Source organism: Calidris pugnax, unplaced genomic scaffold, assembly GCF_001431845.1.
Source record: "Calidris pugnax isolate Ruff unplaced genomic scaffold, ASM143184v1 scaffold178, whole genome shotgun sequence".
Taxonomy (NCBI): domain Eukaryota; kingdom Metazoa; phylum Chordata; class Aves; order Charadriiformes; family Scolopacidae; genus Calidris; species Calidris pugnax.
The window spans coordinates 3,616,626-3,638,610 of NW_015090986.1; the positions used below are offsets into that span (position 1 = coordinate 3,616,626).

Consider the following 21,985-nt stretch of genomic DNA (forward strand, 5'->3'; position numbering starts at 1 on the left):
AACACAAATAAAATTATTTTTTTTTTTTTTTTTTTTTTTTTTTTTTTTTCAATGAACAAACTAAAAAGGGAAAGGAAAAGGGATTGTGCAGAAAGAAAGGTCACAATATGAGAGTCACTGATCATAACCAAACAGGACAAAGGAAAAAAAATCAGATGATGGACATTTCTGTGGTTTGTTTCATTGTTTGTTTTTTGTGTTGGTTTTTTTTTTTTTTCTGAAAAAAAAACCCAAAAAACAAACAGGACAAAGATGAGGAGGATGAAAGGACAGAGAGAATGAATAAGATCATTCTGTGAACGTTAGTTCAGCACTCTTACCTCTTATTGGTGTACCACCTGGGTGGATAATATGAATGCAAATAAGATTAGAAAGAAGAAGCATTAGTACGAGAAGAAGGAGGCTAGGGCTTTGGAAGAAGAATCAAATTAGATTTACAGAATTAAATAAGGTCTTAAGAGAAACTTGAATTACTATACTGTTAAAACAGGAATATATCAGATAGTATTATCAGGTTATAAAAGCAAGTTGCATTGTACCACAAAGGGCAAAGGCTACAATTGGCTGCAGTGCCATTCTCAGAGTAGAATCTGAGGTCTTAGATGTTTGGTTATATAGGGTTAGATATATATTGAATATGTCTCAAATACTTAAAGGAAACTTTACAATACTGTACTTATGACATAGTTTAGGAAAATATTGGAAATTCTATTTAAATATATATATAAAAATCTATATATATATAAAAAGAGGATACACTGAAGGCTATCTCAAAACAAATACTGCAGTTTAGGCTGAATTATGGCATTTACTGTTCTACAGCTATGTGATACATGTGTACTGTTTCTTTTAGGTGTTTCTATGACTGATAAGACAACATTTCTGTGGAGGTGTGCGTGTGCGCCACTATAGGGATCTGGTGACTACACTGACTGTTAGTAAAATGCATGCCATGCATTTTAAGAATAATAGTAATCATATAATAATCATAATAATCATAAAATTCTGAATATGGAAATTAGTGGGGGTGAAGTGCGCTTCAGAACTAAGCACTTACCAATAGATTCTGGAGATTTAAATACGGAGAGAAGAAAGACAGCATAAAAATATTATTATATTCCTTATAATTTGGTACAAAGTTTTCAGTTAAAACTTTATATACTAAATCATCTATGTCACATGTGAAAAATTAATTCTTAATTTACATTAACAGAAGGTTATTTTACACAGTTCTGCTGACAACAAGCAAAAAGTCAGTTAACAAGACGATTTAACATCACAGGACAGGTCAAAAGCTGAGAATTCTGGGAAGACACGTGATTAAGCAACTTAGATTCTACAACGATATCTACTACAATTGCCAAAGAAAAAAGCTTATTATATCCCAATTATCTTATTTAGGGATAAGCTTTAAACTTTATAAATTTAGAGGTGTTTGTTTTTTCTAAAATCTAAAGAGAGCAAAAGAATAAACTAGGGCAGGAGAAGAGTGAAAGAACTGCTGGGGAGGTGCAAGGGGCAAAGAGAGAGAGAGAGCAGCAAAAGCTGGATTCTACACCAAAAGCAGACTTCTGTAGATCCAGAAAATGTAGGATTCATAAAGCTTTAGCTTGGGCGCACACTACTGTGGCTAAATGTGTTGGAAAAATGTTCAGCCAGCAAAAAAAACTTTATTACATAGATTACCTTTTTTTTTTTTTTTTTTTTTAATGTTCAATATATTTTCTTAACATCTCTGGTCAGTTTTTTGTTTAAATGAAAATAAACGCTTTCATGTGTTGGTAATTTAGAACATGTGTTTAATTTTTTTTTTTAATATATTTCTTTTTTTTTTTTTTTTTTTTTTAATTTTCCTTTTAAGGTATAATTGTGCATGGGAAAAAGTATTGTGTTTTATGTATTTGTGAGAGGAAAGAAGATGTGTCCAAACTGGCTAATCTTTGGTGGAATCAAATGTGGAAAAGACAGCACAAAACACATTTTAAATTTTAATTGAAGTGTCTAATGCAGGTTTTGGTTTTGATGAATATAACCATTGGTACTCCTTGCAATTTCTGAATGAAGTCCAATGTTGAAATAAATTTGTTAAAAAAAAAATAAAAAGGAAAGAAGAAAGAAAGAGGAGAAAATGGATCCATCAAGTACTGCAAAAAGCAGTAAAGAAAAAAACTATCAAAAAGTACAGTCACAGCAGTGAGCAATGTGGAGTAAACAGAAGCTGCAAAACACATAGAGACAGACTCTAGAAAAGGCTATGACAACATCACAGACATGGACAACACACTCAGTAACACAGAAAAGAGAGGAAGAAGAGAAATTATTACCTATAAATAAAAATAAAAGATTAAAAAAAAAAAAAAAAGGAAGAGAAAGAAAAGAAAGAAAAGGTGAGAGAGAACAACTCTGGGCGTTAGTGGAAACGGTAACACACCCTACCTGAGCGTAACTGCTTGATGCGGCCGTTGTTGTTGCTTGTGTCAACAGGTAAGAAATCTTTGAACCAAGTTATTTCGGGATCAGGATTGCCACTGGCTGCACATAACATGGTAGCTGTACGAGTTCGTTCAACCACCTTCAGCTGTGGGCCCATATCAATGGTGGGGAAACCTCGAGGAATTTGATCCTCTGCAAAAGAAATGTATGATTTGAAAGATTTCACAGTAGTTCCATTGTAACTCATGAAAGCCCCAATTACCACCCTGCTTAACATTCAAGAGCCCCCTACACTGTTTGTACAGAAGGAGCTGATGCAAAACCCAGATACCCAGGCAGTATTTTTAGTAACTTACAGTGATCAAAATGCTGATACAAAATTGAAAGTTTGTAAAAAAGGTTAGAAACTTCCTTATAAAATGCATTAAATTGTCATAGATACTGTATGTAGTGCATAATCATTGGGCTCCCACTATGGTACTTTGGTGTTGCTTTGCTTGAGAGAGTCCTTATTAGTTTATGTGAAACACTAAATTACCATGCCTATCAACAAGGAAAACCCCATTGCTTTACATAAGACAAGTACATAAGGAAATGCGATCACGCAATATAGGATTTGGCCAGGGACTCCAGAGACCCAAGTTGTATTTCTTGTTTTTATCATTGTTACCTATGTGGTGTTGGTCTGAATGTTTAACGTCCTTGTGCTTCAGTTGTCCATCTGTAAGATGGGTATGACAACACCTTACTGCTACAGAGAAGCGCTGTGAGGATGAACGCGTTATAAGACTGCAAAGCACTCAGAAACTCTGAACATTGGAGCTATGCAGCTATCAAAGTGACTGGAGATTCAGAACGATCTTGAATGGATACAACTGCGTCAACTAAAACACTCAATATGGTCAAAAATCCTCACCTCGTGTAGTCAATAGCGAAATATTATGAAATACTGAACAGGGACAATTTGCCTTCTTAAGACAATATACACTACCAAGTAACACCGGTAGCACAGTGGGATCAGAGAGTTTCTAAGACGACAAGTTAGTACAGGTAAAACGATCTATTTGAATCATGTCATCTCACTCTTCATTTCCATTAAAACAGCACAAACGTTTTTATTGCAAAATAATTGCTATTATTTCAATTTAATAAGGGCAAGCAAAAAAAAAAAAAACAACAAACTCAAAGAAAGAGGATCGATACTAACTATAAAACACACATTAAATGTCTTGATTGGTGGTTACTGACATTCAATTGATTAAGGGATAAATTTAACTTAGAAGGAATTGTTCAATGCCAACTCTCTGTCATGAAAAATGTGTCATATTTTCAAATAGTTTAAGAGAAGTCCTCAGACTTTTCTGAAAAATGTAGAAAGCAAGTACATCTTATAAATCTTTGTATTTCCTGGGGCCTGCTGTCAACTATGAGCTACTTAATTGCTTGCAATACAAATGCACATAGATACTACTCTGGTACAGTAAACATGATTGTCCAATAAGTTTGCATAAAACTTCACAGTTAGTCTTGCTGCCAATCAGTGGTTAACTGTCAAATCCTTCACTAGCTATAGGCTCCTCCCAAAGAAAGGTATATTTCATGTCCATTTATAAACATGAATTCTTTACTTTGGGAGTAACTGACAAGATTTGACTTGTGACACAGAACAGGATTTTTTTGACCTGACCTTTCCTTTCCTACTTGGCTCGTACAGAAAACACTGGAATCCCTTTTGCAAATACATAAGTGTACAACAAAGATAATCTATCTTGAATACTAATAGGATGGAGTAGTAAAGAGCTTTCCTTTCTTATTTTTAATAAGGGTAATTAAATTCCATCCATCCCCCTTATGCATAGAATCTCTTTGAATGAATGCTCTTCATGAAATTTTCATGAGAAAAATCACAATGTAACAGATTCAAATAGCCAGAACTGTTATCTTTTTGACAGTTGTGGCTTGTTTCCAATCTGGCTTTCAGGTATTTGGCAATAAAACCCAATATTCAACAGAAAATGGACCAGGGAAATAATGACATTTCTAATTGGAGTGCTTCTCACGGTGGATTTAGTTTTTAAGATGTTAATTGGCTTTTTTCTCTCTAAGTTTATTGGTGATTTGTACAAAACTGTCTTTACATTTTGATGATACCAAGTTTGACAGATCATCAAACACACTATGCAAGAGAACTGAGCATCAAATCAGTGAGTAACTCCCTCTCAGCCACAGTAAGAGAAAAGTAACTATTAGAACATTTTGATGTATTGCTAGTTCTACAATTTTACATGAGGTAAAAAGAAAAATATGTTTTACTGCTCATTAATATGCTCATTAGGATCTAAACCACAGTATATACCATTGCTCCCCATTAATATTCAGTTCTAGGGAATTAGCTTCCAATTCATCAACAATTTAAATCAGACATGACCTTCTGAAAGCTATTTGGTACTGTCATTTTGAGTGGCCATTAAAGGGCAGATTTCTCTGTCCTTGCACTTAGTGAGTCACACATATAATACATATTTTGTTTAGGATGACAGATACAAGACATTTAGAAACGAAGCACATTCTTTGAATTTGTTAGGTGCCTTAACACCTCTGCATTCTACTACTGGCATTAAGAGAATGCCTTTAGTACTGTGCTAGTACCATTTCCAACTGGTGGAGGAGCTCTACAAAAGTTATTTTTCACCAAATATATGATCTGAACAACACAGAGAGGTAATTACAAAGATTGGTTACCACATGAACCCTTAAGAGAGAATGACAGGAAACAGCCTTGCCTTGTTTCCCATAATGGTTGTTCTTAGTATTTCTAAACTGTTGCTTTGTGTATTCAGTTTGTTTGACATTGCTTATCTGTAAACAATGTCCTTGAGAATCCTACCTCAAGGCAGGAATCCTACCTGCTGCCAGTTTTGTCAAAGTTGCTTCCTTTCCAAGCAACACATATGGAAAAAGCACATTAACCTCTACATTTAGATTTCAGTATCTACAGACATTGTCCAACACATAATTTCACATGTTGCTGAACATGTCTTGGAGGTGAGCCTGCCCTCACAAATGCAACAGCATTTAAAGTAGAAACTGAAACTCACCTTGTATGTATAAACAGTAATTTTGATAGAGCGGTATCTTGAAAATACCAACAAGTTAAATTATGCTCTACAAAAAAGAAACCATACTTACCTTTAAGAGTATTTACTGAGAGGAATCCCTGAACATAGCTCTGCCAAAACTATGTGTCAGAAAGTCTGTTGTGCTCATCCTTTAACTCTCATTTTAAAGGAAAAAGTGTGCGGTTGCAATCTCTCTTTTTAAAATGATATGAACTTCCCAAGCTATGTCTGAAGGTATACTGTAAAGCCTATGTATATACTGGATACATAGGCTGGATCCAAAGAAAGAAGAGGATTTAATGCAAATCCAATACAATTTGACTCTTCATGGTAAACCTATCCAAGTGTACAACACAGCTAAACAAAGAGAAAAACAGTGATCTTTACTCAGCATTTATGCCACACCTCCTTGACATTTTGATCGCTTTTCCTGTAAAAAGCAACTTTCAGATCATGCCTATGCCCCGGGGGCAGCAAGAAGAGTAGCAGCTTTTAGAAACAGATTGGGTCTTCAAGTCTTAAATTCTTCATGGCTACATTGCTGAGTCACTCTGACAATCAGCTTTGTGGTTTTAACAAGAAAGACAGAATAGTGTCAATGATATTCCCAGTTACAGTACTTTATGATTATATTACTATGATGTGGATATGAAGTGCAAGTGTGAAGTACCCAAAGGAAATTCTGATGATTTTTTAGGTTATGGATTAGAAAGGCAAGGTAATAGCGCCAGGGTCCAAACTGGACAATTGAAATGAAAACTCAGTAATATCTATGTTAAGTAGTTCCTCCCACATTAAGTGTTTGCTCCATAAAACTACCCATATTCCAGAATATCTGTAGTTAAATCAGTGCAATCTGCCTAACTAAAATACATAGTCAAAGTGTTTCACTATGCCGCTTAAAAAAATATTGTCCTATGTGAACAAGTTATTCTGGTTGTGAAAATGGAGGGTGGTTCTCCATTCTATTGAGGAAGAAGAAAAAATCTATGTCAAGATTCACTGATAGCTTTGCCACAGGCAAATTTTAGTCATTCTGTAGCTCACAGAATAAAAAGGCACACATGGAGTATTCCCAGAGTACACTATACATACTGAAGATAAATTGCTGCAATAAAGTTTATTATTTCAAAGAACAGTGTAAATAAAGCTTTTATTTTCACTATTCCAGATGGCAGTAGCATATAATTTGCACTGCTTTGACATGATGACCGTATTATTCAAAATCATTCTTCCTGCAACACAGGATTGAGAACAGTAAAATCAAAGAGAGTAGGGGAGGGAGTAAAATGAAGATTTTGCAGCAAAGTTGCTATTCTGTACTATTATTGAAGAACTATGCATATGGAAAAAAAAAGGAAAAATAAAAACAATGCCACTTCTAATTACACATAAAAGACTAATTTGGATTGAAAAGATATAAAGGATCAGGAATGTGCTAGTTAATAAACATTATTCCTATTGAAATATTTTACAAGGTAAATTTTGCCAAAAAAGTAATTATGATCACACAACATTCTTTACCCAGGGTCCTCTGTTCAGAGCTGCTATATACAGATTGCTACTTTTACTTAGTAATGTAAGTCAGTGAAGGAGGGCAATGGCTATACTGTAAGAATAGATCTAAGTATCTGTTGGGATTTCTCTTACATTTCACACAATTATGCCACACAAGGAAGGGAATTAGACATCTACAAGATGATCTGAGACTCACTAAGTATTCAACGACAGATCAGCTGCCCATTATATCCCACTAAAAACCATGTATTTAAAAATATTCTTCATATATTGAAGAGAAGTGCAAAGCACTTTTGATGCAAAAGAAAACAAATTTGTTTAGTAGCTCTGTATGCAATTACCCTGCAAATTGCAAAGTAATGTCTATATAACAGAACGCAGAGTCACTCTAGACTGAATTATCATTTGTATGAATGTTGAAGCAGCAATTTCACATTACATTAAGTCAGTTAACATTCATTGTTATTAGCATTTAGCCTTAAATAAGTTCTCTGTTTTAACAAATGAGTGTATTGAGCCTTTGAAATTAGATATCTTGATAAAGATGCAAAATGGAAAAAGGAATTTGCACCTTTTGGCAGTTCTCAAATTCTGCTAAATTAAAGACTAGGTCTTTCAAAAGTGACCTGTCTCACTACGTGAACAATGAAATACCTCTCACCGTCCTTTAACAATGACATTCTGAACAACAAGAATTAACATCTGGCGAGTCATCACTCACGAAAACACAACCCTCAAAATAAAGGTTTATTTTCACATATGTCTGTTCCTCTTACTGGGAATGCAAATGGAAATACAAAAGGCATTGTCCTAAAAACAAAATAAAAAAACAAAAAAAACCCCAACTCTAGAACCCAAGAATCCCTGCCAGATGTCCCTTCTCTAACATAAGAGGACTCAGACAGAATTATGGTAATGAAACAAAGGCAGAGAATGTGGATTGGTGTTTGAAGTGCGGGTTATTGTATATTTTGGAAAAGAAACACAAACTTCTGAAGCGAATAGGATACAGCATCCCACATATTTTCATATGAAAATGTTCACAAGAACAAAACTACATATTTTGCACTGGTGAATAAAAGACAAGAGGATGGCAAAGGGCGGCCATTTGAATTTCTGTGATTACCATTTCTAATTTGAGGCTTAGTTTTCAGACAGGGTTTGGATTTAGATTACACTAAATCAGGGTTAAATTGGGGCTTGCCAAGAAAGAGGATTAAGAAAACGCATGATTGCTCTATCTAGTCAATATTTTTAACATATTAATATTTGTGCTTTTACATCCTTCTTACTTTCATTTGAAAAATAAATGGCAAAGAGTAACATTAGTGCAGTGATGACAGTCTTTGCTTTAACACACAGTTTTATGGTGCAGTAAAAAATGAAATCAGCAGCCGGCTCATATGTAAGCCAGAGTTTACTTCTCTTGTTAGTAGTCTGTATATACAAATCGGCCCAGAACACATAAAGGAATTATTTTCTTTTTGTCCTCCTCCTTTCTACTCATTAATATTCTGTATTAAAGTACTGATATTAGTAAATACACATGACAGTTTTTATAAGTAACTACCTCATATTCATTCTTAAATATAAAGCAATAAATCACCACAATAAAATTGTAACATACTAATTTGAACTGAGAAGGTGGCAGTAGCATCTTGTTTTTACTTCACCAAAGCAAAAGGCAGAAGAAGTGAGCAGTCTGGCAAAGGAGTTGCAAGACCATACAGTTCCCTTTTCCCTCCTTCCTCCCCATTTACACTACATGTCTGAACTTAAAGGAGTGATAATAGTGCCTAAGACAGTCAAACTCAGCTTGTGATCACAGTCATGTGTGTTACTGATGTTAAAGAGCTTTCAATTTGTTTCCTCAGCTCTTACTGAACACTTTTTAATGCAGCCTACATACTCTGCAGCCCAAACTGACAACTATAAACTATACTAACTGCATTAATGTCACAGCTGCAAAATTTAAGGACCTGACAAAGGAAATGTAGTAGCAAACCCATCAAGTTTGTTTAAGTCTTGTTTTCAAAGGAGAATACGAATTTTTTTTGCATTTTTAACTCAGCATCAAACTTGTGCATTTCAGAAAGGGAAAGAGGATGATTTTCACTTTGACACGTGCATAAAAAGGTGCCCCAGAAGGCCTAGAGTTTGGTCCCTAAGAAGAAGGAAAGAAGGAATAAGGGTGATGACATTGTATCCCACAAGTTTTGACAAAAGATGCTTGGGTCAGGATGCTATAAGTTACTCAAGGTAGAGGCTATGCATTTCAACTGCTTTTTATGGGGCCTGGCACAGCAATGCACCCGTACAGATGTAGCAATTTGAATGTTATTGCGGTATTTCAATAAATGGCAAGCATAATGATGAGCAACAAACAATAAAAGTGCTATTATTGCTGAAGATAATACGAAAAAAGATATGTTGTCAGAATACGCAATGAACTCGGAAAACGCAGCTGAAGAGGATATCCCTTGAAATTCAGTATTACTGAGCATTACACTAATGTTACTGGTACAAAATATGCAGTTTTTCTGTATCTATTGCAGCATTCATCTTCATTGGTGTGAAGAGCATGCTTAAAATATTTGCAACGTGACTACAGATAGTTGACTGTAAAAAAATAACGATTACAGTAGCCTCCCATCTTTGTGGTTTGTACTTATGCCTACAAGTATCTCAAGGGCAGGCTGAGGGAGGAGGGAACCAGACTCTTTTCAGTAGTTGCCAGTGAGAGGACAAGGGGAATGGGCACAAGTTGGAAGATAAAGGGTTCCACTTGAATATGAGGAAGAACTTTTTCACGGTGAGGGTGACAGAGCCCTGGAACAGGCTGCCCAGGGAGGTTGTGGAGTCCCCTTCTTTGGAGATTTTCAAGACCTGCCTGGATGCCGTCCTGAGTAACATGCTCTGACAAGCTCTAGGCAATCCTGCTTCAGCAGGGGAGTTGGATTAGATGATCTCTATGGTCCCTTCCAACTCTAAAAATTCAGTGAAATTCAGTTCGCTTTTATCTTTTAAGTCTTTTCATCATTATGAACACGTCTATCAATTAAGAAAATGCTGGATGAGACAAGGAAGATGCAAGATAAAAAAGCAATGCCTTATATCATGTATTATATCATGTATTCCTAATATAAAATACAGAATCCAAAGTGCTGACAAATGTCACACACATCATCTTTGGACCTATATGAATCTTTAATAGAGCCAAGAAAGTACTTCATTTATAAGTGGATGGTGAAGTTCTTCCCTGGTGGCCTCGCGATGGAGGGAATGGGTGTGTTCTAGATCTCTTCTTCCTGAATATGACAAAGGTATCCCTTTCACCTCTCATGCCCACCTATGGCAACATTTCCTCTTACTCAAAAATGCTAAGGAGATGCCTAGGGATCTGTCAGCAGGGACAGATAGGCATAAGAGAAGAGAATAGAGTAGACTCTACTCTAGAGTAGAGTAGAATTTCTTTTTTTGCTTGGGGTGAGTTTCACCACTTAAGTCAAAATAGCTTTGAGGAAGCGTCCAGACAACGAAGTTAGAGGGTATTTTCTTCCAGGGGAGACACAGCCATTCAAATCTGCAGAAGAATGCAGAAGAGCTTCCTCTGTAGCAGAGGACATGCATTGCTTAAAACCCATCTTTTTCACAGTTCTGTGCCCAAGTTCAATAATTACTGGTGTCTGATAAATACTTTTAATGAGTACGGATTTACACAGCAGAGCCTCAATATATTAACACTTACTAGTACACAAGTGGATGAAAACATGTATGTAGTAACATAGAAATGTAACTACTTCTGAAGCCCAAGGCAGCCAACAATTCAAAGTTATAATCTCAGAAAGATTCAGAGATTCATGATGTCATAAACATAATTTTGCTATGGATTATTTTGCCCTTAAATCAATGTCTGAACTGGATGTAGTCTGAGACTTGGACTTCTACCTGAAATTTTGCTGCTGCCCTAAACTGAAGTAAATGGGTCTAGTCTGGGACTTAACATGTTTCATGTTATAATAGGAAACGCTGTTTTCACAGGTGATAGATAATGTCTGTAGTCTTTATGGCCTGAAAGAAAATACTCAGCACCCTGTCTGCTTTCTAGCATGGTGGAGGCCTGCCTCTGAAGCAGGCACAGAAGGCCTGGTGATGCAAGGCAGCATTCATTCTGATCCAGAGGGAGCTAGCGCTTGCATTCTTCCAAAGCATTTTTCACAATAATAATCATATGGCCTTGGAAGAGCTATTGTGAACTGTTGTGAACTGAACTGAGCAAACTCAAGCAGGCTTTCTGGAAGACTGAAAGAGAGAGATGGACTTTAAAAATGACACTTTCACATTTGTCTAGCAACAGCAGCTAATACTTCTCATGGAACTGTAAATGAGGAATGGCATGGGCATTCATTCATAAGATGTTGAACATAGAACCAAAAAGGATTTACTCAGCTTTGCTACAATTCTTGCTGCAATTTACCTGACTAATTGCACCACAAATTACATTGTCAGTAATCTGAAATAGGATCTTGACTAGGTATAAGAGCATAGGATGTCAAAAACTGCTTCTTAAAAAGTGTTTTACACACTGAGCTCAAGGTTGACACCTGTAAGCTCTTCATAATTATTTTAACTAATTATGAAATTCAGTACTGCCTCTAAAAAATATACAAAACCAAAATCTGTGATGGGCAGTGTAAATTGAAATTTTTTACAAACAACAATCTGTCATCAAGAATATTTGTCAGCATTTGCTGATTAAATATTACATTGATTTTATGTAGAATATAGGTAAGGGGCGTTTTTTTGCACATTTTCCCATTAAGATAGTTTTCCCACCAACTTTTGTCTAGCTGATCAAAGATGATACTGACAATATAAGATGTACGTTCTAGAAAAAAGGAGGGGAGGGTTGGGGTTTTTTGTTTTGTTTTTTATAACAGAAATATCTGCAAATGAAAATGATGATTTTTTTAAACACAGATGTAGCAATGCTTCGGTTCCAGTGGAATACTGTACTAGCATGGACATAAGGAAGCAGCTGTTCTTTGTAGCTGGAAGTCATGGGCCTAAATGAGTGCTGTGATAATGTTTGAACAGTCCTGTGTGATTGCCAGGAGGCTGAGGGAGTCATGATGTTAGACGGCAGGGCAGTGGTGGTGAGGAAGTGCATCTGAGGAGGGACAGAAAGAAAGTTTCATGTTACGACACTTATTTGCAAATTCATCACAAACTATTCTGTGAAAAACAGTTAATGAAGTCAAACAGCTGTGGAGAGCCAGTTCCTGCCTTTAAACAGATGTAGTGTGACAGACTAAGCTTAGCATATCACTGTACGTGTCAAGTACATCAAGTGTATCTATATGCACTCTTTAGAAGCAATTGGGAGCATGTCAGATGTTATAGTAATTGAGAAACAATTTCTGCCGCTAAATGAAGTGGAGACCACTGACAAGTGGGGTTCCTCAGGGGTTGGTACTGGGACAAGTGTTGTTTGACATCTTTGTCAGCGACATGGACAGTGGGATTGAATGCACCCTCAGCAAGTTTGCCAAGCTGTCATTGGTGTGGTTGTGGTTGACACACTAGAATGACGGGCTTGAGAGGTGGGCCCATGCAAACCTCATGAAGTTCAGCCAGGCCAAGTGTAAGGTCCTGCACCTGGGCCACGGCAATCCCAAGCACAAGTTCAGGCTGGGCAGAGAATGGATTGAGAGCAGCCCTGAGGAGAAGGACTTCAGGGTGTTGGTGGACAAGAGGCTCAACCTGATCTGGCAACGTGCACTGGCAGCCCAGAAAGCCAACCACATCCTGGGCTGCATCAACAGAAGTGTTGCTAACAGGTCAATGGAGGTGATTTTGCCCCTCTACTCCGCTCTAGTGAGGCCCCACCTGCAGTATTGCATCCAACATAAGAAGGACATGGGGTTTTTTGAGTAGTATTGCTCCATATTTCTTAGTGCACCCTCAGCAAGTTTGCTGATGACACCAAGCTTGGTGGCGCAGTTGACACGCTGGAGGGAAGGGATGCCATCCAGAGGGACCTGGACAGGCTGGAGAGGTGGGCCCGTGCAAATTGTATGAGGTTCAACCAAGCCAAGTGCAGGGTCCTGCACCTGGGATGTGGCAACCCCAGGCACAAATACAGGTTGGGTGGAGAATGGCTGGAGAGCAGCCCTGAGGAGAAGGACTTGGGAGTGCTTATGGATGAGAAGCTCAACATGAGCCGGCAGTGTGCGCTGGCAGCCCAGAGAGCCAACCGTGTCCTGGGCTGCATCAGGAGAAGTGTGGCCAGCAGGTCACGGGAGCTGATTGTGCCCCTCTACTCTGCACTCGTGAGACCCCACCTGGAATACTGTGTCCAGCTTTGGAGTCCTCAACACAGAAAGGACATGGACCGGCTGGAACAGGTGCAGCGAGGGCCACGAAGATGATCAGAGGGATGGAGCACCTCTGCTATGGAGACAGGCTGAGGGAGCTGGGATTGTTCAGCCTGGAGAAGATAAGGCTCCGGGGAGACCTTATAGCGGCCTTTCAATACCTGAAGGGTGCCTATAGAAGAGCTGGGGAGGGACTCTTTTCCAGGAAGGGTAATGATAGGACAAGGGGAAACGGTTTTAAATTGGAAGAAAAAAGATTCAGATTAGATATCAGGAAGAAATTTTTTACTATGAGGGTGGTGAGACACTGGAACAGGTTGCCCAGGGAAGTTGTGGATGCCCCATCCCTGGAGGTGTTCAAGGCCAGGCTGGATGTGGCCTTGAGCAACCTGCTCTAGTGGGAGGTGTCCCTGCCCATGGCAGGGGGGTTGGAACTAGATGATCTTTGAGGTCCCTTCTAACCCTAACCATTCTATGATTCTATGATTCTATGAAACCTAGGCAGTCTGTTCCAAATAATCACATGCAGAGAATTATTTCTTGATTGGCTGCCAATGGCTTTAAAACTTTTTCATTACATAATTTATCTAACTTAAAGCAAATGAGTAGTCTCATTGAGAAAACTGACTGTAATGGAACTATTTATATATGTATGTATGTTGCTGAACTAGCTGTCACATATTCTAAATTCATTGCCATTTTATTTCAAAGGCTATTTCATGCTATGCTTTTTTTCCTACTCCAAACGCAAATCAGATAATTTACAAATTCCACCCATCCCCTATGACAAATATTACCTACTCTTTCTCTACAAGGTAAATCAACTTGCATGCATATCACTTATCTGCCTGAAGATTCATAAAGCACTGTTTATGGCAAGTACCATAACAATTTAGGCATGCATCATCAAGAACACTTCATTTCACCATTGTACTTGGGCTAGCTCTTATGCTAAGCAGATACAGCATTGCAGAGAAATAAATGATTATTTTCTAATACCATGGGAAGAACAAGGAAGCAAATTAACGTATCTTCATATCACTAACCATTAAGCATCTTGGGGCCTGAACAAGTAGCCATTTCACGCAAGCAACACTGAAAATTAGTTAATAGAAAACCAAGATAAAAGAGCAAAAGGTAATTTTCAAGTTGACGTTTTGGCAGTGCAGGTAGACTAACATGCACAAGCGCAAACCTGCACACATTCAAGCCCTGATTGAAACTCCCACTGTATTTTATCAACATTCATGGTTAACAACTCTCTTTTTTTTTAGATTATAAACCGAACTGAGCTTTTAGCACTATACCAAAGTATCTGCTAAGTATTACCACCACCGCTTGCTTTAGCAGCTACATGTTAGTTGGACTACCTCTGTTATTTAGAGGTTATAAAATTGAAAGTTCACAGTTGGAGGTTGTAGGGAAGTAGGCAAACAACTACGTTCTCAGTCTGTACGAGATGTTAGTTTAATAATTATTGCAATAAATCCCATACAGTTCTTTTTCTTCTCTTGATGTGCACATAATACTAATTAACTTTAATAGGAGTTACAGAAATGCATCAGATGAATACATGTTATAAAACCTAGAATCTATTTCAAACAACAAAAAAAAACAGTATTGCACCTGTTTAAATGAAACCTTCACACAAAATGCTCTATAAATTGAATAGTACCTGTTTTAATAGTATTAACAGTGTTAAAACTGGGACATTCATTTTATATTGATTTTAGTTTACAATGAATGCCCTTTCAGTGAATTCTATTGTTCCATCCATGCATACATTTATTTTCTTACAGTAAGGTTCTGGTTTACGTTTCCTTTTTTTCTCTACAGTAGCACAACGAGTTATCTTTACTTCTGTAAGCCTAGGTAGATGGATGCTTAGAAGATATTTACCGAATTTTATGCTTTGGTCTTCTTGGTATTTTTATTCTGGAGACAAGTGCCTTTTAGAACTGTTTTTCCCTTTTTTTTTTTTCCTTCCCAATTTTCTTTCAGTAGAGGAGTCTTAGTATTTCAGTCAGTGTTTAGTCTTCTGTTCAAAACTGCCTCCCCAGAGAGCTGTAAGTACTTGTCAATCTCCCAAAAGCAAAGATTTGAGAGAATTTAAAGTAGTCCCTTTGTTTTAGCTGCAAAGTTAACTCTGTGTTCCCTTCAAATGTCACTTGAACTTGCTGTTGCTCTCAACTTTCATTATTTGCCTAGGGCCTTGGTGGCTCCAATGCTTTTAATTGCAGAGAGTGTCATCTGAGGGCTACTGTGTCAGTACAGGACACCTCCCATTCAAGTGTATAGTGCTGGTGTATACTTCCTGCCAGTGTGTTTTGGTGAAGGGTTTGCTGTTAGTGTATGCACCGTCTGTGATTAGCACCAGCGGAAATTAAGATGCAGGAATATTTTACTGAGGCTTACAAAGTTCTGGTGAGGGTGGAGCCCTTCGTTCTCAAGACGACAGCTCTCCCACTTCTAGTGTTGCTTTAACTTCTCAGACAAACTGTTTACTGAATACTAGAAGGCCATTGAATGAGATCTGGTGGCACCATCAGTATTCCTGGGTGGAACAATTTACTTTTCCATTTCTTAGCCTATCATTTATGGTGAAGCTCCCATCTCTGAAGTTGTTTAAGAGATGTTTGGGTGTGTCCTGCCTTTTAAGAAACAATTATGATGACTCACACACTTTCTTCCTTCTCTACAATGCTCTTCATGTGCAAAAGGGCAGCTAAGTTCACTCACAATTTGGTCAGAAAATGATAATAGTGTATGCTAGTCTGCTACAACAGAAAGCCTAAAAGACTGTGGGTAAAACTCACCAGAAGAATTATACGCATGAAATTCTGAAAGAACTGATAAAGATGCAACATCTGCAATATGACTATGCATGTGAGATACTTGCATTCAAACTCAAACCAGCCTAATGATCACATATGCATGCTAACTCCAAAATTTAAATGTGATGAAGACATATGTGGTACTTAAAAACTGAAAAACAAGCCTCAGTTTGTTTCTGAGAGCAGTGAATGTAATAACAGCATAATCACTCCACAGATATTAACAGTCATTTCATGTTTTCTAAATTGAGTAATACCATATTTTATTTTGGGTTGGTTTTTTTTTTTTTCACTCTTAAAAAAAATAACCTAGCTAGTAATAGAACATTAGAGCAAAAGATGGTTTCCATTTCTTTCTGTATACCAATGTAAGTACTAACTGCCTAGCAGTCACATTTCATTTCAGTGATTCTTAAAGAACAGCTTTGTAAATTATGATCAAATAGACTCACACAAATGAAAAATTTCCTTAAATCCTATTCCAACATTTCTAGAATTATTTCTTAATTTACTTTATGCTCACTCTAAAATAGCATCCCATCTTGCAGAAAATGCAAAATACGACAGAAAATATAGAAAAGAAGTGTTTGGATATATCCAGGCACAGACTGCACTAGTGAACTTGAAGCTCACAAATGACAGAGAGGACTAGCCTTAGTAGCCACTTTTAATCAGAATGTTAGCCATTCATTTTTGGCTAATGACTAAATCTTTTTACCTTTTTCTATCATTTCCACAGAGCGAAAAGTCCTTCTAAAAAAAGTGTTAAGAGATTTAAAAAAAAACAAACCACAAAATAAAAAGCTCATCCTAGAGAAACCTAACAACATTTCAGGCTGACTTCAGAAAGTCAATATATTACTTCTATGTTTTAATGAAAGAAAACAGAAAGACGGATGACGATTAAACATTTTGTCGCAAACCCACATATTTGAAGAACAGGCTTCCTTATAAGGCACACATGCAGTACACTCAAACTTAAAAACAAGTCAGCTTCATGTGTTAAGGAGCAAGCCACTGCATGATGCCGTATTTGGGCAACGATACTCAGATTAGATAAAAAAATTTTGAGCTTCTCAACAACATGGAAGGTTCGAGACATGGGTGCTGGCTTCTGTATTTCCTACTCTAAGTAACATTTGCACATACTAAGTAACATTTGCAAGGAGTTCTGTAGACTACGACAGGACTACTTTGAAGTCAAACAACTATGAGCAAATACTATTTGAATAAGTAAATGACACAGAACAAATCAAACCCTGACAAACGTTTAGAAACAGTGGGTAAAATCCTGCAAGACAAAATCAGAATTTGTAGCAAAAGACAGGTTATGCACTACAAAATGCTCTTAGAATCCAGCAAACAGCTCTACGGTTCATTTTTACAGCCAACTTGTCTTACACAAAAAAATGATTCCATGTTCTCTGTGTAATTATTACTTATACACCTGAAATATATGTGTTCTACCCAGGGTTTTCACTCAAATTGCCACTTGGTAGCTCTCAACAATATTCTTTTTCAAAACATTAATGGAATCAGGGCTGAAGCATCTCAATTTGTCCCAAGATACAGAAACTGACCTAGAAAGGCATTGCAATTGAAAAGAAAGAACCCCTGAATTTCTCAGTGCTCCCTGCGAGATACAAGAGTTCAAGTAGTTCATGTACTTAAAAACCCTCTACTGTTCTCACCAATTAACTCAATTTGACACCACACTAAAAATCTGGAGAAAAGTTACCTGTTCTCAGAGATTTTAGAAGACATACCCCAGTAACTCATATAGCCAAATTTACTATAAGCTTTGTGGCACAGAGATTTTAGAGGTAGCCCTATGTTCAGATGGTAAAAGCTAACAGAATTTCACTGAATGAACAGAATTCCACTTTGTTGATCCAGACAGCTTGTGGCTCAAAAGCCTTGTGGTTTGCCTACAGTAACCACTGTTTTCTTTCCTGTTAGGTGGAGTGAAGACACTTCTAGTAGGGAAAAAGGTAGAATGTCCAGGACTGATTTTGCAAATTCCTTAAACGGCTTGGTTAAGTATAGTACATGTCTATATTTTCCAGTAATACTCATTTTTGCTTTGGAATGTACTTATGTAAAAAAATTCTGAACTGGGCTCTAAGGTTATTAGGAGTAAGATTTTCAGTTTTTATACTATTGTGATGGCAATTTTTGTCTGTATCTTTTTTCTTTCTCCCTACACAAATGAGTATAATAAAACCTCTTTCAACCAATCAGAATCACAGAATCCCATGGGGTTGGAAGGGACCTCTGGAGATCATCTAGTCCACCCCCGCTGCCAAAGCAGGTCCACGTAGAGCAGGTTGCACAGAACTTGTCCAGGAGGGTTTTGAATGTCTCCAGAGAAGGAGACTCCACCACCCCCCTGGGCAGCCTCTTCCAGTGCTCTGCCACCCTCAAAGTAAAGAAGTTTCTCCTCATGTTTAGGTGGAACTTCTTATATTCAAGTTTGTGCCCATTTCCTCTTGTCCTATCCCTGAGTACCAGTGAAACAAACAAACACCTCTACAGAACACAGTATAATGCTTCTCCTGCTTCCAAAAACAAACGAAAAGAACCCAAATAATCCAAAGTTTTTATGAATTTACAAAAGAATGGAATGTTATTAAGCACTGTAATTTTGAGCATAAGAAAGCGGGAAACCAGCTTATTCAATGAAAAAGAAAAAAAGGGGTGGTGTTACATTTTTTCTTCCCTTTATATGTTATGCCATGCACAGTGAAACTGGATAGGAAATATGCTACCCATTTTATAATATCACAACATTTTAAAGATGCAGAAATTCATTATTCTGTGCAGTGTCTAGATCACCATATTTAACCTCTTTGATCATACCTTTACTGGGAACTTCTTTTTGTCTCTAATTATTGGTATTATTCTTCCTCTGCAGATTCTTTAGCAGGCTTTGTGAATTTAATCAGAATCACTGCATTCCCCTGTATGATTACATTTGAGCACATTCTGATTTCATCTTACTATGGTTCAAGCAGATAGCACCACTCACAATAGCGGATCCTGATTTTTAGGCTTGAAAATGCCATGAAATCTAACTGCATACCATGTTTTACAATCAGCTGTTTTAGGAGACCATGACACATACAAATTCACATCCTCAGGTTCACTGGCTATACTGATTGACAAAGTATACAGAAAAGGGAAGTTACAAATGAAAGACTCCTATAAAATGAGAATGTCTTTCCAGTGAGAACGGAGTATAAAATACTTTGTTACTCACAGTCAAAATACTTAAAGGAACTTCACCTCCCCAAAAGCTGACCATATACTTTTTACATATTTGCACAGAAGATTTTACAAATTGATTTTCATATGTGAGATTTTGCATGACTTGTCTGCTTTTTTTGTTGAGTAGGTGAAACGAGATTTTCGGTCTGTAGCTTCTGAAAAGGAGATAATAAAATGGCAGCTGTTCTGAAAATATGCAGAAGGAATACAGCAGGGTTCCTCCATAAGCATGGGTGACCTGAAAAAAAATCCATCAGGACTGATTTGTTTTTCCAGTTTCCCTGCAAGAAGCTAAATTACAAAAAAAAAAACAAAAAACAAAACAACCAAATCTTCACAGGGATTATAATCTTCAAATATTCAGTTACAATAATGGTGAGAAAGTCAGAAGAAAGTTTATAGCAGACTTTCTTAACTAAAGAAAAGGCCTAATGGATTTTCCAGCTAAATAGAAAATCATCAGGTCACAAAGCATTTTTGTTTTCTGTACTGCTTTGGGAATACAAAATCAAATCTCATTTTTACTGCAACATTCTCACAAGGTAAATAGAGTTCAGGAAATAGCAACAAAACTTATGAAGCACCTGAATGAAGTAATTATTGCACAAGCTTAGGAAACTAATGTTGGAGTTCTCTCAGCAATTTATTACCTAATTTATAATTTCTTTATTATTTATTTAATTAATTATATATTTATTATTTTTTCATTATCTAATTTACTAGAGGTCTCTCAGCAATTTATTGTGCAAGCTTAGGAGACTAATGTTAGAGGCTCAGGAGGCAGAGGATGAGCACAAAAGGAGGACAGGTATGGGATGAGAAAGCCTTTCAGTCAGTCATAAGCAGCATCAGAAAGTAGCTTAAGAGAGGAACCACTGGCTGCTTACCAAGTCTAATTTAATTAGGAGAACAGGATATGTTTAAAAAAAAAGGGTAAAAGCAATGACAAAACCAGTATTAACTCAGTGGCACTATATATATGGAAGACTGAAATATGGGTAATAAATGATAAATACTTCGCCAAACTTGCAAATCCTAGCTACATTCATAAATTTGTTTATTGTCTAGCCTTGGAGTTGATGAATGCAACTGATCTACATAAACAAGCCCTAAATTTTCCATATTGATGTTTCAAGACATTCTGTGATTTTGAGTCAGAATATGCATATTCCTAATATCCCTGTAGCCTATACCCATTAAATCTCACTTCAAAAGTGTATTGTGAATTTATTTTTAGTAGTCTCATTTTTTACTTCCATTTAGATATTATTTTTGCATTCTGTTATTTGTACCTGTAATAGCACATTACAACATGAGGAACTCAGTGGTAGGAGCAAGTTCGTTCCAATCCTGATGTCATATAATGCTTTCAGTAGATTAATAGCTGCATTTTTTCCAGTAGCTTGTATCTATTCCATTGTAAAGGTTTTGTGGCAAGAACAGTGTCACCATCTAAGCTTGCAGAATGTCCAGCACAATGGTGCTTCGATTTTGACTGAAAACATAGAAAGCTATTGTAATACAAATACAGTATTTGTTGATTGAAATATTAGATAAATTTATGACAGCTGATGAGGCCATATTATTCTCTACAAGGATTTTGAATCCACTGTTCTTTTCTTTTATAAAAACCTGAGTGCAGTTTGTGACAATGGAATATTTTCATTCATTCCACAGTGGAGCAAATGCAAAATAGTGACTTAATATATGATAAGAGTATAACTAGTGACAATAGCTCTATTTTGGTAAATAAATTACTTTGAGCTATCACATGCCCCAAAGTAAATGGACAGCTGCAACAGTTTTCAGTAAGCTATTAGTGTGCAAAGATAAAATGATGTACTTTTGCATAGACAAAAGCTTGGTACAACAGCCAAAACAGCTGATTCGTTAGATTCAAGACTTCATGCAGACTGCTAGGAAAACTGTTTAACTTCACCTTTCAAACAGACAGATGAGAATCTGACACAATTTAAAAGGCTATTTCTGGGCTGTCAATCAGAGCAGGCCCAGACATGAACAGTGAATTTGCAAGTTATTGGGGACTTGCCAAATGTAGCCACAGAAATTAGGCTGCTACGTTACTCTATGAAATTGAGATTACAGAAATACAAGAAAAAAAAAAAAGAAAGAAAAGCAATTGGGCAAATAAGAACATCATTGATAAAACTTCAGGTCATAACACAAAAATGGTATTTTTTTGCAGTTCTTCGCACTGATGAATGATTAAATAAACCACAATTAACTATTGAACAATAGCTGAAAAGAAAGAAAAGGAAAATCATCAACATCTGCCTTCAATAGCTTAATAGGGACCCCATGTCTTGTCTTGGAAAAACTAATGAAAACAATGTTGTTAGTGCTGTTCAGCCAAGAAGTACTGTTTTTCAGCAGAATGAGATGCAGAATAATTTTTTTTAAAAAGAAAATTGTAATA

At 36.8% G+C, this 21,985-nt stretch overlaps 1 protein-coding gene across 1 annotated transcript in view; it reads right to left on the reverse strand.

Moving 5' to 3' along the window:
- PTPRD (protein tyrosine phosphatase, receptor type, D) overlaps positions 1-21,985 on the reverse strand; it is a 1,328,567-nt gene that overhangs the window by 138,136 nt on the left and 1,168,446 nt on the right. The window contains exons 13-15 of the mRNA XM_014953943.1: positions 2,437-2,625; positions 1,058-1,066; positions 321-338 (exon numbers count right to left, since the gene is read on the reverse strand). Coding sequence (XP_014809429.1) covers positions 321-338; positions 1,058-1,066; positions 2,437-2,625 — 216 coding nt within the window. The remainder of the gene's footprint in view (positions 1-320; positions 339-1,057; positions 1,067-2,436; positions 2,626-21,985) is intronic.